We start from the raw sequence: 15,542 nt of genomic DNA, 5'->3' as shown, positions 1-15,542 counted from the left end.
AGTCTGACTGCCTTCCCGTTTCTAACTTCGGAAAAAGAAAAAAAAAAGAAAACCATATATTCAGATGAGACCAAGAAAATAAAACTCTTGAGAGGAGAATAAGGCAGAAAGGGAATGAAGAAAAAACAATAAAGTCTGTTTAGCCCTTTATAAAAAGACTGGTAACAGCACACATTGGGAATGAGTGAGAGAGCTTACCCAGTCTGTAGTGAACGGGGCACCATTTGCCATCAACGTTCTCACTTCATCATCTTGTCCTTTTCTTGCTGCTTCTAGCAACCTCTTCCCCAAGTCCACCAAAGACATCTTTATACACAGGAACGAAAGTTTTCAGGAAGCTGTAACTCAAACAAGGAAAGCTGCCTGTAAAATGTTTTTAGAAGACTTCTTACACTTTAATATACTTCTGAAGTTGACTATCTGGTAAGGCATTTCCTTTCCTCCTCAGTAGCTAACACAACCAAATAATTGAGAAAAGTTTCAGGCCTTAAACAACAGTTCCCTTACTTTCAATCTCATGAAAAATATATTGGAAATATGTGCAACAGATATCACCTTTCTAGCTTAAGGGTTCAATGAAACAGCATTTCATCCTTTGTAATGACCATGGGTAGAAATATTATGTTACAGGAGAGAATGACAAATAGACAAACCAAGGATATTGAGACTCAGGTACATGGCAGACACTTTTACAAAAAATGAACACTGTGGACCTGCCACTTCAAAGAAGACAATTGACAGTACTTATTGCCAATTATCAATTATAATTTGAGCTTTCAAGCAACAATTACAATTTTGGGAAATCTACATTCACCACAAGCTGATAGTTTGCTACAAACTTTTCTTTTTTTCTTTTTTTTAACATTTATTTTATTGATTTTAGAGAGAGAAGAGAGAGAGAGAGAGAGAGAGAGAGAGAGAGAGACAGGAACATTTATCTGTTCCTGTACGTGCCAGGGATCAAACCAGCAACCTCTGTGCTTACAGATAATGCTCTAACCAATTGAACTATCCAGCCAGATCACTACAAACTTTTTGTTGAAATTCATGGTGATACTAATGAATTTAATTTTTTAAATTATTTTTTAAATAAAAAATTTAAATTTATTGATCTTTAAACTTTAATTTTTGAATTGATTTTAAAGAGAGAGAAGAAGGGAGAGAGAAACATCAATGTGTTGTCCCAGTTATTCATGCATTCATTAGCTAATAACTGAATATGTCCTCACCAGGGATCAAACCCATAGCCTTGACATTAGGGACAAATTGGTTAGAGCATCATCCCTGATAAGCCAAGGTTGCAGGTTTATGCCCCATTCAAGGTACATACAAGAGTCAACCAGTGAATGCATAAATAAGTGGAATAACAGCCCTGGCTGGATAGCTCAGTTGGTTAGAGCATAGTCCCAAAGCACAGAAGTTGCCGGTTTTGATCCCTGATCAGGGCACATACAGGAACAGCTTGATTTTCCTGTCTCTTTCTCCTTCCCTCATCTTACACTAAAATCAATAAACAATTTTTAAAAAATAGGTAGAACAACAGATCAATGTTACTTTCTTAAATCAACAATTATTTAAATTTATTAAGTGAGAAGTGGGGAGACATAGGGACAGACTCCCACATATGCCCCAACCAGGATCTACTCGGCAAGCCCCCTACCCAGAGATGCTCTGCCCATCTGGAGCATTGCTCCATTGCTCAGCAACCGAGGTATTTTAGCACCTGAAGAGAGGCCATGGAGCCATCCTCAGGGCATGGGGCCAACTTGCTGGAACCATCTGAGCCATGGCTGTGGGAGAAGAGAGAGAAAAAGAAGAGGGGGAGGGGAAGAGAAGCAGATGGCTGCTTCTTCTGTGTACCCTGACCAGGAATTGAACCTGGGACTTTCACACGCCAGGCCAATGCTCTACCACTGAGCCAAATTGCCAGGACCTTCAATAAAATATTTCGTTAAAGATTTTTATTTATTGCCAGACCAGGCGGTGGCGCAGTGGATACAGCATCAAACTGGAATGCAGAGGACCCAGGTTTGAAACTCCGAGGTTGCCAGCTTGAGCACAGCCTCATTAGTCTTAAGTGTGGGCTAACCAGCTTGAATGTAGGGTTGCTGACTTGAGCGTGGGATCACAGACATGACCTCATTGAGGTCTCTGGCTTGAGCCTAAAGTCGCTGGCTTGAATAAGGAGTCACTCGCTCTGCAGCAGCCCTCTCCCCTGTCAAGGCACATATGAGAAAGCAGTCAATGAACAACTAAGGTGCCACAACGAAGAACTGATGCTACTCATCTCTCTCTCGTCCTGGCTGTCTGTCCCTCTCTATGTCTCTGTCACACACACACGCACACACATACACACACACACATTTTTATTTATTGACTTTAGAGAGAGGATAGAGAGAGAAAGGTGGGGAAAGGGAGCAGAAAGTATCAACTCATAGCAGTTCTTATATGTGCCTTGACCAGGCAAGCCGGGGTCTCCAACTGACAACCTCAGCATTCCAGGTTGACGCCTTATCCACTGAGCCACCACAGGTCAGGCAATATATATATATTTTTTTCTGTATTTTTCTGAAGCCGGAAATGGGGAGAGACAGTCAGACAGATTCCCGCATGTGCCCGACTGGGATCTACCCGGCACGCCCACCAGGGGGGCGACGCTCTGCCCACCAGGGGGCAATGCTCTGCCCCTCCGGGGCGTCGCTCTGTTGTGACCAGAGCCACTCTAGCGCCTGGGGCAGAGGCCAAGGAGCCATCCCCAGCACCCAGGCCATCTTTGCTCCAGTGGAGCCTCGGCTGCGGGAGAGGAAGAGAGAGACAGAGAGGAAGGAGAGGGGGAGGGGTGGAGAAGCAGATGGGCGCTTCTCCTGTGTGCCCTGGCTGGGAATCGAACCCGGGACTTCTGCACGTCAGGCCGACGCTCTACCACTGAGCCAACCGGCCAGGGTGGTCAGGCAATATATTTTTTAAAAATTAAAAAGTAAATAAAATCATGCAACAGTAGGGAAAAAAAGATGGTTGTGGAATAGGTGAAAGTAATACCTCCTTCCCTGGCCCATGGAATTACAAAAAATTATAGAACAACCAACCTCAATAACCAGCTAAAGACTAGCTGAACAAAAGTCTTATAAATAAAGATCTATAGAAGAAGCCACATTGAGACTGGACTACGTGACAGAAGAGCCACATGATCTAAGAAGACCAGATCTATCAGTGATTGATTGAAAGAGAGCTCCTCAGAAGTATGGCACCTATTTGGACTTTGCACAATTTTTTTAAGCGAGAGAGAGAGAGAGAAAGGAGAGAGAGATAGAGGGACAGGAAGAAACAGAAAGGGAGAAAGATGAGAAGCATCAACTTGTGGCACTTTAGTTGTTTATTGATTGCTTTCTCATATGTGCCTTTTATATATATATATATTTTTTTTTTTTTTAATTTTTTGTATTTTTCTGAAGTTGGAAACGGAGGCAGTCAGACAGACTCCCGCATGCACCCGACCAGGATCCACCTGGCATGCCCACCAGGGGGCGATGCTCTGCCCATCTGGGGCATCGCTCTGCTGCAATCAGAGCCATTCTAGCGCCTGAGGCAGAGGCCACAGAGCCATCCTCAGTGCCCAGGCAAACTTTGCTCCAATGGAGCCTTGGCTGAGGGAGGGGAAGAGAGAGACAGAGAGGAAGGAGAGGGAGAGGGGTGGAGAAGCAGATGGGCGCTTCTCCTGTGTGCCCTGGCCAGGAATCGAACCCAGGACTCCGGCACGCCAGGCCGGCGCTCTACCACTGAGCCAACCGGCCAGGGCCGATACAGTGAAAATTTTTAAGTGAAAGGAGGGGAGATAGTGAGACAGAATTCCACATGCACCCCAAGCAGGATCCACCTGGCAACCCCATTTAGGGATGATGCTCAAATCCACTGAGCTATCCTCAGCGCTTGGGGCCGACACTCAAAACCAACTGAGCCACTGGCTGTGAGAGGGAATAAGAGAGAGAAGGGGAAAGGGAGAGGGAGAGAAGCAGATGGTCGCTTCTTTTGTGTGCCCTGACTTAGGATAGAACCCAAAAGTCTACATGCTGTGCTGATACTCTATTCCAAGCTAACCAGCCAGGGCCTGTTTTTTTCTTTTTTTTAATTTATTTATGATTTGAGAGAGAGAGATATACCAATCTGTTTCTGTATGTGCCCATTCAGGGCACATCAGAACAATGCTCTAACCAACTGAGCTATTTGGCTAGAGCTGGGGGAAAAAAAGAAGCAATTACCACTTGCTGACTTTCTTGTGTGGCAGCAGAGAATGCCCAAAATGATCTGAAAAAATTATTAAAGTACTCCTCCCTTTCTCCAAGTTCAATATTGCAACAAGTTGAGCAGAAATATAAAAATGCAGCTGTCTTCTCTTAAGCCAAAACTTAAAGACATTTGCAAAAATATAAAATAATGCCATTCTTCTATCTTTTAACTTGTAAGATATTTCATAACAATGTATTATTTACATTAACATGTAATGGGCTTATTATTTTATTTTATATTTTATTTATTCATTTTTAGAGAGAGAGGGGAGTGAGACGGGGTAGAGAGAGAGAGAAAGTAGGAAAGGAGCAGGAAGCATCAACTCCTATATGTGCCTTGACCAGGCAAGCCTGGGATTTTGAAGTGGCAACCTCAGCGTACCAGGTTGACGCTTTATCCACCATGCCACCACAGGTCAAGCTTATTACTGCATTTTATTTATTTATTTAATTTATTTATTTATTGACAGAGAGAGTGAGACAGATAGGGACAGACAGACAGGAAGGGAGAGAGATGAGAAGCATCAATTCTTCGTTGCAGCTCTAGTTGTTCAGTGATTGCTTTCTCATATGTGCCTTGACTGGGGGGTTACAGCAGAGTGAGTAACCCTTTGCTTAAGTCAGCAACCTTAAGCTCAAGCCAGCGACCTTTGGGCTCAAACCAGTGACCATGGGGTCATGTCTAAGATCCCACGCTCAAGCCAGCAAACCCTCGCTCAAGCCGGATGAGCCTGCACTCAAGCCAGCAACCTTGGGGTTTTGAACCTGTCCTCCACATTCCAGTCTAACACTCTATCTACTGCGCCGCCACCTGGTCAGGCTATAACTGTATTTTAATTAACGAACATTTAAAAATTAATTTCTAGAACAGTAAATATCAAAAGATATAACACACTGGAGTCTTCAATAAGTTTATTATAAAACTTTTTAGCCTGACTAATGATAGCACAGTGAATAGAAAGCATCAACCTGAGACGCTGAGGTCTGAGGTCCAAAACCCTGAGGTCACCTGATCTGGGGTGGTACAGTGGTTCAAGCGTCAACCTGCAATGCTGAGGTCGCTGGCTCGAAACCTCTGGCTTGCCTGATTGAGGCACATATGGGAGTTGATGTTTCCTGCTCCTCCTACCTTCTCTCTCTCTCTCTCTTCCCCCCTTTCTAAAATGAATTTAAAAAATTAAAAATAAAACACCCTGCCTGACCAGGCAGTGGCGCAGTGGATAGAGCGTTGGACTGGGATGCAGAGGACCCAGCTTTGAGACCCCGAGGTCACCAGCTTGAGTGCGGGGCTCATCTGGTTTGAGGAAAAGCCCACCAGCTTGAACCCAAGGTCGCTGGCTCCAGTAAGGGGTTACTCAGTCTGCTGAAGGCCCGCGGTCAAGGCACATATGAGAAAGCAATCAATGAACAACTAAGGTGTTGAAACGCGCAATGAAAAACTAATGATTGATGCTTCTCATCTCTCTCCGCTCCTGTCTGTCTGTCCCTGTCTATCCCTCTCTCTGACTCACTCCCTGTCTCTGTAAAAAATAAATAAATAAATAAATAAATAATAAAATAAAATAAAATAAAACACCCTGAAGTCATAGGCTTGAACATGGACTCATCCAGCTTGAGTGTGAAATTATCTACATCAGGGGTCCCCAAACTGCGGCCCCCTGAGGCCATTTATCCGGCCTCCACCGCACTTCCGGAAGAGGCACGTCTTTCATTGGTAGTCAGTGGAGTACTGTATGTGGCGGGGCCACAAAGGGCAGTGTTGCTCACGTACAGTACTACTTCCGGTGACGCGGGATGCACACATCAGGGCTCCAGAAGCGCGTCATATCACTTGTTACGGCTAGCAGTGACAAATATGGAACCGGACATTGACCATCTCATTAGCCAAAAGCAAGCCCATAGTTCCCATTGAAATATTGGTCAGTTTGTTGATTTAAACTTACTTGTTCTTTATTTTAAATATTGTATTTGTTCCCATTTTGTTTTTTTACTTTAAAATAAGGTATGTGCAGTGTGCATATGGATTTGTTCATAGTTTTGTTTTTGTTTTTTGTTGTTTTTTTTACAGAGACAGAGAGTGAGTCAGAGAGAGGGATAGACAGGGACAGACAGACAGGAACGGAGAGAGATGAGAAGCATCAATCATTAGTTTTTCATTGCACGTTGCAACACCTTAGTTGTTCATTGATTGCTTTCTCATATGTGCCTTGACTGTGGGCCTTCAGCAGACTGAGTAACCCCTTGCTGGAGCCAGTGACCTTGGGTTCAAGCTGGTGGGATTTTTTTTTTGCTCAAACCAGATGAGCCCACGCTCAAGCTAGTGACCTCGGGGTCTCGAACCTGGGTCCTCTGCATCCCAGTCCAATGCTCTATCCACTACACCACTGTCTGGTCAGGCCGTTCATAGTTTTTTTAATAGTCCGCCCTCCAACGGTCTGAGGGACAGTGAACTGGCCCCCTGTGTAAAAAGTTTGGGGACCCCTGATCTACCTAATCCCATAGTTGCTGGCTAGAGCCCAAGGTTGCTGGCTTGAGCAAAGGGACATTTACTTGGCTTGAGGGTCCCCCTTCCCCATCAAGGCACATTTGAGAAGCAATCAATGTACAACTAAAGTGATGCAACTACAAGTTGATGATTCTCATCTCTCTCCTTTCCTACCTTTCTCTAAAAAAAATTAATTCAATTATTGATTTTTTAAATATTTCATTTTTACTTATTGATTTTACTTAAGAGAGCAAGAATTTCTATGTATTCATTGGTTTTTTTTGTTTTGTTTTGTTTTTGGAGATAGGCAGAGAGAACGAGAGAGACAGGAAACATTGAGCTGCTCCTGTATGGGCCCTGACTAGGAAATCAAACTGGTAACCTCCAAGCTCCAGGACAAAGCTTCAGCCAATGAGCAATCTGGCCAGGGCTTAATTTTTTTATTATTTTTATTTTTTTTGTTTTTTGGTTTTTTATTCATTTTAGAAAGGAGAGAGAGAGAGAGAGAGAGAGAAGGGGGGAGGAGCAGGAAGCATCAACTCCCATATGTGTTTGACCAGGCAAGCCCAGGGTTTCGAACCGGTGACCTCAGCATTTCCAGGTCGACGCTTTATCCACTGTGCCACCACAGGTCAGGCCAATTTTTTTTTTTTTTTTTAGAAAGACAGAGAGAGGAAGGGGGAGAGAGGTAAGGGAAAAGGGAAGCATTTGTTGTTCCACTCAGTTGTGCATTTTTTTTAGTTGCTTCCTGTGGGTGCCCTGACTGGCGATCGAACCCGCAACCTAGTTGTTTCAGGACAATGCTCTTAACTGACTGAGCTAACCAGCCTCAGTCCCACTGGTTTATTCTTGTACGTGCTCCAACTAGAAATTGAACCTGCAATCTTGGTGTACTGGGATGATGCTCTAACCAATTAAGTCACACAGCTAGGTCAGTCCCCAATTAATTTTTTTTTTTAATTTTTACTTATTGAATTTAGTGAGAAGGAAAGGGAGGGAGGAAGAGAGACAGGAACATCAACCTGTTCCTGTATGTGCCCTGACCAGGAAATTGAACTGGGAACCTCTGCACTCCAGAATGATGCTCCAAACAACTGAGCTGTCTGGCTAAAGGCTGTCCCCAATAAATTTTAAGAATATAAATTAGCCTGACCAGGCTGTGGTGCAATGGATAGAGTGTTGGACTGGGGCGCAGAGGATCCAGGTTCGAAACCCTGAGGTCACCAGCCTGAGCCCAAGGTCGCTAGCTTCAGCAAGGGGTTACTCGGTCTGCTGTAGCCCCCTGGTCAAGGCACATATGAGAAAGCAATCAATGAACAACTAAGGAGCCACAACAAAGAATTGATGCTTCTCATCTCTCTCCCTTCCTGTCTGTCCCTATCTGTCCCTCTCGCTGTCTCTCCCTGTCCCTGTCACACACACACACACACACACACACACACACAAAAGAATATAAACTAATACTGAAATCATAAAATTTAAAATGATTGGTTTAGGCAAATCATTCAGTCATTATGCAATTTAATTTTCGAATCTGTACCATACATTATTGGGCTCAAACATGGGTTTGGCCTGACCTGTGGTAGCGCAGGGGATAAAGCGTTGACCTGGAACGCTGAGGTTACCAGTTCGAAGCCCTGCACTTGTCTGGTCAAGGTACATATGAGAGATGATGCTTCCTGCTCCTCCCCCCTTCTCTCTTTCTCTCTCTCTCTCTCTCTCACTCTCTCCTCTCTAAAATGAATAAAATAAAAAATAAATAAATTAAATGAATAAAATAAAATTAAAAAAATTTTTTTAAATGTTAAAAAAGAACAAAAAACAAAAAAAACATGGGTTTGTCCAAGAGACCACCAAGGAACTATGTCCAAAATGAATCTACCCAAGCCCTTGCCAGGTAGTTCAATCGGTTGAAGGATCATCCTGATGTGCTGGGATCGCGGGTTTGATACTTGGTCAGGGCACATGCAGGAGTCAACCAATGGATGCATAAATGGGTAGAACAACGAGTTGATGTTTCTTTTTCTCTCCTTTCTTATCTCTCTTTTGAATCTTAAAAAAAATTTTTTTAATGAATCTATCCGAGGCTCCAGTATGGGCCCTATGAAACAGAGGATCAACTTTAATAGCATGCACTTCTATAATCTGATCTGTCAGTTTTTACAACTTAAGAAAATGCTAGAGAAAAAAATGACAGCAAAACGTTCTTATAGAAAACTGATATTTTGGGGGAATGGATGCACAATACGATGTACAGATGCTGTGCTGTGGAGCCGTGCACCTGAAACCTGTCAATCTTGTTAACCAGTATCATCTAATAAATTCAATAAAAAGGAAAAAGAAAAAACTGATGATACTTTATATTTCTCCATGGTTATTTTCCTTTTAAAATATCAAAACTAACATATATATATATTTAAAGCAGGCCTGGCTGGGTAGCTCCATTAGTTAAGAGCAGTGGTTCTTAAATTTTATGAAGTTGGGGAGAATTTAAAATAAAAAAATAATTGTAGGCGCACTAGATACAAATTTCTGAGAAACATGTTATAATAATTAAGTCAGATATTAAAGAAAAATATAAAGTCCAACCATGCGTGCTTTTATGGTAATTAAATGAAATAAATACAACAAAATTAAATTTATTCTGACATTAAAAAATGTTACATTTTTTCAGTTATGCCTTCTATAATTTGTAAAAAAAAAGGGATAAAAAATTTTAAAAAGACAAAAAAGTTACCTTTTTATATATATAGATACATTCTTACTAAAATTTAGTAAATTCAGCAGGTCCCTGCGGGGCAATGTGTTAAATTTTTCATTTTTATTTTATGAGAAATAGCCTGGGCCCTGGCCGGTTGGCTCAGCGGTAGAGCGTCGGCCTAGCGTGCGGAGGACCCGGGTTCGATTCCCGGCCAGGGCACATAGGAGAAGCGCCCATTTGCTTCTCCACCCCTCCGCCGCGCTTTCCTCTCTGTCTCTCTCTTCCCCTCCCGCAGCCAAGGCTCCATTGGAGCAAAGATGGCCCGGGCGCTGGGGATGGCTCTGTGGCCTCTGCCTCAGGCGCTAGAGTGGCTCTGGTCGCAATATGGCGACGCCCAGGATGGGCAGAGCATCACCCCATGGTGGGCAGAGCGTCGCCCCATGGTGGGCGTGCCGGGTGGATCCCGGTCGGGCGCATGCGGGAGTCTGTCTGACTGTCTCTCCCTGTTTCCAGCTTCAGAAAAATGAAAAAAAAAAAAAAAAAAATAGCCTGATGTGTCCTAGTGATTTCTTCAATGTTTGGGCATATATTTGAAAGGCAAACTCTCATTTCCTCATCAATATATTGAAGAATTCCTCTCTTTTTACTTTTAATTGTGTTAAGTGCAGAAAACCCCCACCATACATATATCATCTTAACTTCACAAAACAAAGGATAGAAGAAACTTGCCTCCAACCTTTCGGGGAACATGGGGGGTAGTGTAAACAATCCAGCTTAATAGCCTTTTGCAAACTAATCAGGCAAGTGAGGTGGGGAGGTTAGGCAGACTGTCAGTTTACAGCCAATTCCCCACACATCTGTCCTCCAAAAATCTAAACTCCAAAACCTTGTTGGTATTTTGATCCCCAACAGGCACATATTTCTCTGGAATACCATAGGGCACACCTGGAAATCTTCTAGGGCACACCAGTGCACCCTGGCACACACTTTGAAAACCACTGAGTTAGAGTGTTGTCCTGATACAGCATACTGGCGAGTTCTATTCTGGTCAGGACACATACGAGAATCAACCAAAGAATGCATAAATAAGTGAAACAACAAGTCAATGTCTCTCTCTCTCTCTCTCTCTCTCTAAAATCAATTAAAATAAATAAAAAATTTCATTCAATTTAATTATCTTATTACTAATATTTAAAAACAAAACCGATTTCTAGGTGACTCATACATTAGTCAGAAATAATTCCTTCACATTTTCTTGAATTACACCATACTATATAAAAGGTATATCGGCAAGCCTTAACACTTCTACAAAAACTGAGCAGAAAGGCAAAGAATGCCCTACACACAGGATGTTCAGAAATGTTGGCACAAAGCAAGATTCAACTATCCTCACAATGAAATTCTAGCTCTATTCTCTATCATACAGAAAAAAATCAGTTGAAGGCTGAGGTATTTGTTAAGGGAGAAATCTGGTTTCCTTCACATTCCTGAGAAGCTGATATTTCTTCTTTTTTTTTTACAGTGACAGAGAGAGAGTCAGAGAGAGGGATAGACAGACAGGAACGGAGAGAGATGAGAAGCATCAATCATCAGTTTTTCATTGCGTGTTGCGACACCTTAGTTGTTCATTGATTGCTTTCTCATATGTGCCTTGACAGTGGGGCTACAGCAGACCGAGTAACCCCTTGCTTGAGCCAGCGACCTTGGGTCCAAGCTGGTGAGCTTTGCTCAAACCAGATGAGCCTGCACTCAAGCTGGCGAGCTCGGGGTCTCGAACCCAGGTCCTCCATATCCCAGTCCGACGCTCTATCCACTGCGCCACCGCCCGGTCAAGCGAGAAGCTGATACTTCTAGAAAATAAGATGCTTTTTAACTTATTTTATTATGTTTTTTTCTTAGTGAGAGACAGACAGGAAGGGAGAGACATGAGAAACATCAACTCATAGTTGCAGTGCCTTAGTTGTTCATTGATTGTGTTCTCATATGTGACTTGATGGTGGGGGGCTTCAGCTAAGCCAGGGACCTTGGGTTCAAGTCAGCCACAATGGGGTCATGTCTATGATCCCACGCTAAATCTGGCAACCCCACACTCAAGCCAGCAACCTTGGGGTTTTGAGCCTGGGCCCTCAGTGTCCTAGGTCAACACTCAACCCACTGTGCCACCACCTGGTCAGGTGATACTTCAAATTTTTTAAAATTGATTTTAGAGATATAAGGAGAAAAAAAGACAGACATGGATTTGTTGTTCCACTTATTTATGCATTCATTGGTTGAGTTTTGTATGTACACTGAATAGGGACTGAACCGTAACCTTGGTGTATCTCTTTCTGAACAAACCAACTGAGATACCCAGATAGACTGAAAATAAGATACTTTAAATAAGTTGATTTTATCTCATTTCAATTTGTGTTCTATTCCTGAACTCTTCCAAATGTTATTTGAGCAATTTTTTTCCACTGTACCCTACCTTCATATATATGTTAATTTTAATACATTTAATCATATTTGTGAGTCTATATATCAGTACTACTAAATAGCAACTGACTCAAATTTGTCATCCCATTCTTTAGGCTAGTGGTCCCCAACGCCCGGGCCACAGACCGGTACAGGTCCGTGGGCCATTTGGTACCGGTCCGCAGAGAAAGAATAAAAAAACTTACATTATTTCCGTTTTATTTATATTTAACGATGTTTTATTTTTTAAAAATGACCAGATTCCCTCTGTTACATCTAAGATTCACTCTTGATGGTTGTCTCGGTCTGTGATAGATTTATCCGTCCCACCCTAAAGGCCGGTCCGTGAAAATATTTTCTGACATTAAACCGGTCCGTGGCCCAAAAAAGGTTGGAGACCACTGCTTTAGGCCATAAAAAGCCTTATTTCTTTTTTAATTTACTGATTTTAGAGAGAGAGGAAGGAGGAAAGAGAATGAAAGACAGAAACTGATCTGTTTCTAAATGTGCCCTGACTGGGGATGGAACCAGCAACCTCTGCGCATCCAGATGAAGCTCTAACCAACAGAGCTATCCAGCCAGGGGGCCTTATTTGTTACTATATGAAGATAGTTACTTAGTTACTTTGAAATTAGAATGTAAATAAGGTGTTATATTCATCACCTGATATTTAAAAAAGTCTCCTAGCCTGATCAGGCAGTGGCGCAGCAGATAAAGCGTCGGACTGGGATGCAGAGGACTCAGATTCGAGACCACGAGGACACCAGCTTGAACACAGGCTCATCTGGTTTGAACAAGGCTCACCAGCTTGAGCCCAAGGTCGCTGGCTTAAGCAAGGGATCACTCGGTCTGCTGTACCCCCCCCCCCCCCCCCCCCCGGTCAAGGCATATATGAGAAAGTGATCAATGAACAAATAAGGTGCTGCAAGGAAGAACTGATGCTTCTCATCTCTCTCCCTGTCTGCCTGTCCCTCTCTGTCACAAACAAACATATTTTTTAAAATAACAGCACTTTAGGGGGGACTATGTGCCATTCTCCCAGTATCCTATCTGATAAAAGATGTAGACTAAGATACAACAGGGCAGACTAGGCACTTCTGAGCTCTCTCTCCCCCAGCATACATACAAAAAAGGACAGGGGGAGAGGACATCCTCTCTTACTGTATTTACCCCTGCTTTCACTTGAAGGATGAATAAAATAACAAAGCACCCATAGCCCCTCCCAAACAAACACACAAGGACTTTCAATAATCATGTTTTAATAATGAATGAAGTGCTTGAACTCTTCACAATACTCTTATTATTAGAGAGAAATTGCTTTGGGTGATGTAAGAATTTGGGTGGGGCAGTTCTTTCATTGTTATCAAAGCATATATGAAAATAGATGTTTAAAAACATCTCTACTAGACTGGGTGGGTAAAATGGTATGTTGAAAATATGGTCCTAGCCTGAACAGACGGTGGCACAGTGAATAGAGCGTTGGACTGGGATGTGGAGGACCCAGGTTCAAGACCCCGAGGTCACCAGCTTGAGCGCAGGCTCACCTGATTTGAGCAAGACTCACCATCTTGAGCCCAAGGTCGCTAGCTCGAGCAAGGGGTCACTCGGTCTGCTGTAACCGCACCCCCACCCCAACACGGGTTAAGGTACATATGAGAAATCAATGAACTAAGGAACCGCAACGAAGAATTGATGTTTCTCATCTCTCTCCCTTCCTGTCTGTCTGTTCCCATGTGTCCCTCTCTCTGGCTCTGCAAAGGAAGGAAGGAAGGAAGGAAGGAAGGAAGGAAGGAAGGAAGGAAGGGAGGGGGAGGGGGAGGGGGAGGGGGAGGGGGAGGGGGAGGGGGAGGGGGAGGAAGGAAATATGGTCATACATAGCCAAAAATGTTAAATTGTTCCAGGTAAGTCACACAATGGCCTTTTCCATAGATGGAGAGAGAGAGAGAGGTGCCTTTTCCATAGATGGAGAGAGAGAGAGTGCACCTTCTAGGATTCTGGGAAGGAGGAGAGGAATGGGATGATTTCTGCTTGCTCAAAGAAATCTGTGAGCGAGAGAAAGTTAACGGGAAGGAGAATTGAAATTAAAGAATCCATGGTCTGACGACCTCCCCCCCCCCCCCCTTTTTCTATTGCCTACGTCCTCACCGAGCCGCCAGCTGTACAAACAACTGTGCAAGAATCGGAGTCGGGGACCTTATGCTCTTGTTCAGAGTAGTGTGCTCACTACCACTCTTTAAGATATTACTGGGCCTCGTTTTCTCCTCTTTCACAAATCCTCCAGTTTACAGGCAACGTTCCGTCTTTCGGGAAGAAGAATCTCAGGGAACCCAGGTCTCAGCCTAGAAAGCAGCCCCGGACCGGGCTCCGCGCTGCCCCCTAGTGGTCACCTCTGTGGCCTTGGCTCCCCTCGGTCCAGCGCCCCAGCCCCGGTCTCACACCCACCCCCTTTTTCACCTCCTCCCAGTCCCCTCCCCTTCCTCTCCGTCCCCTCCCCCACAGCCCCCTTCTCCGTCGGAGGAGCACCGCTCTGCCTGTGCCCAGAGGTTCGGGGCTGGGCTGGGAAGCGGGGCAGCTTCTCGCCGTGCACTCTCCACCGGCCTGGCCTCGGCGCCCTCAGTCTGTGCATCTCTACCCCCTCACCTCCTCGTCCGGGACGCTTCCGGCTGTGCTTCCGCCGACCCCGCCAGTTTGGTCCCGTTTCCTTCGCTAGTTTGGAATCCCTGTCAGAGACAGTTACTTTTTGGCCTTTTCATTTACGCTTATATTTTGGGGGCCTTTAACCCCCCTCGTGGAGAAATGGAAGCAACAAAATGGCGAACCCGGAAGTGGAGACTGCGAAAATTACTTCTGGCGGAGGAATCTGTGAAGAGAAAATGATTAGAAAACCTGCATTTCCGTTAGAACGGAAGGATGAAGCACTCCCGGGGCACATTTGCGATCCACTGAAGGCTTTTCGCGATGAAAACTCATCTATTCGAGAACTCCTAGACGGGACTATTTAGCGAGGCGGAGGGCTGTCCGTTACGTGTCCGGCGTATAGTAGAGATGCGGCCGGGACGGACCGCTGGTTTGTTTTTGGCGCCAAGGGCTGGGCGGACTGCTAAGGGAACGCTCGGTTCAGCCCCTGTTGGTTTTGCTACTTCTTGGGAGACCTGCGAAAGGGTTGGTGGGGAAACCCGTTTCCTTGTCTCAACCTAGGGCAGGGGTCTCAAACTCGCTGCCCGCCGAACAATTTTGTGCGGCCCGCAGACTAATCCACGAAGTTCAAAATATTTTGGATAAAATTAAGTAAGCCTAGGGGCCTACTTGTATTTTTCATTTCTCTAGCATCCTAGCTAGATATTAGCTTAGTTAACAGCAGTTGTGATGTGAACTAGTTTCTGGTCGTTTTGTGACACTGAAAAGTGTTGCGTAACAGTTGCCTTTTGTAGACCTAGTGCGGCCCACCGAACGGCTGTGATCTTGCTCTGCGGCCCACATGCTGAGTTGAGTTTGAGACCCCTGACCTAGGGGAAGCTGTCTGGGAAGTTCCTGGTTTCGCGTCCGAACTGAACTCTGGTACCTGACGCACTTGTTTTGCAGTTCCTGAACGTCAGGACCCGGTGCCCAGCTGTCTGCC

The 15,542-nt window shown here is 44.4% G+C and overlaps 1 protein-coding gene across 8 annotated transcripts in view; it reads right to left on the bottom strand.

Moving 5' to 3' along the window:
• Positions 1 to 14,701, bottom strand: part of GABPB2 (GA binding protein transcription factor subunit beta 2) — an 81,815-nt gene extending 67,114 nt beyond the window's left edge. For 4 of the 8 annotated variants that reach the window (XM_066377400.1, XM_066377392.1, XM_066377398.1 and 1 more), the window contains exons 1-3: positions 14,564 to 14,701; positions 1,661 to 1,790; positions 199 to 306 (exon numbers count right to left, since the gene is read on the bottom strand). In XM_066377400.1, the coding sequence (XP_066233497.1) occupies positions 199 to 306; positions 1,661 to 1,696 (144 nt within the window). In that variant the 5' untranslated portion in view covers positions 1,697 to 1,790; positions 14,564 to 14,701. Of the gene's footprint in view, positions 1 to 198; positions 339 to 1,660; positions 1,793 to 14,563 lie in introns of those variants that run through there. The other 4 variants (XM_066377393.1, XM_066377399.1, XM_066377396.1 and 1 more) reach the window with 3 other exon arrangements.
• Positions 14,702 to 15,542: the final 841 nt, after the last annotated feature.

Source organism: Saccopteryx leptura, chromosome 3 (assembly GCF_036850995.1).
Source record: "Saccopteryx leptura isolate mSacLep1 chromosome 3, mSacLep1_pri_phased_curated, whole genome shotgun sequence".
Classification (NCBI taxonomy): Eukaryota; Metazoa; Chordata; class Mammalia; order Chiroptera; family Emballonuridae; genus Saccopteryx; species Saccopteryx leptura.
Note: the sequence above shows the minus strand (reverse complement) of the source record. Positions and strands in the feature narration are given on the sequence as shown.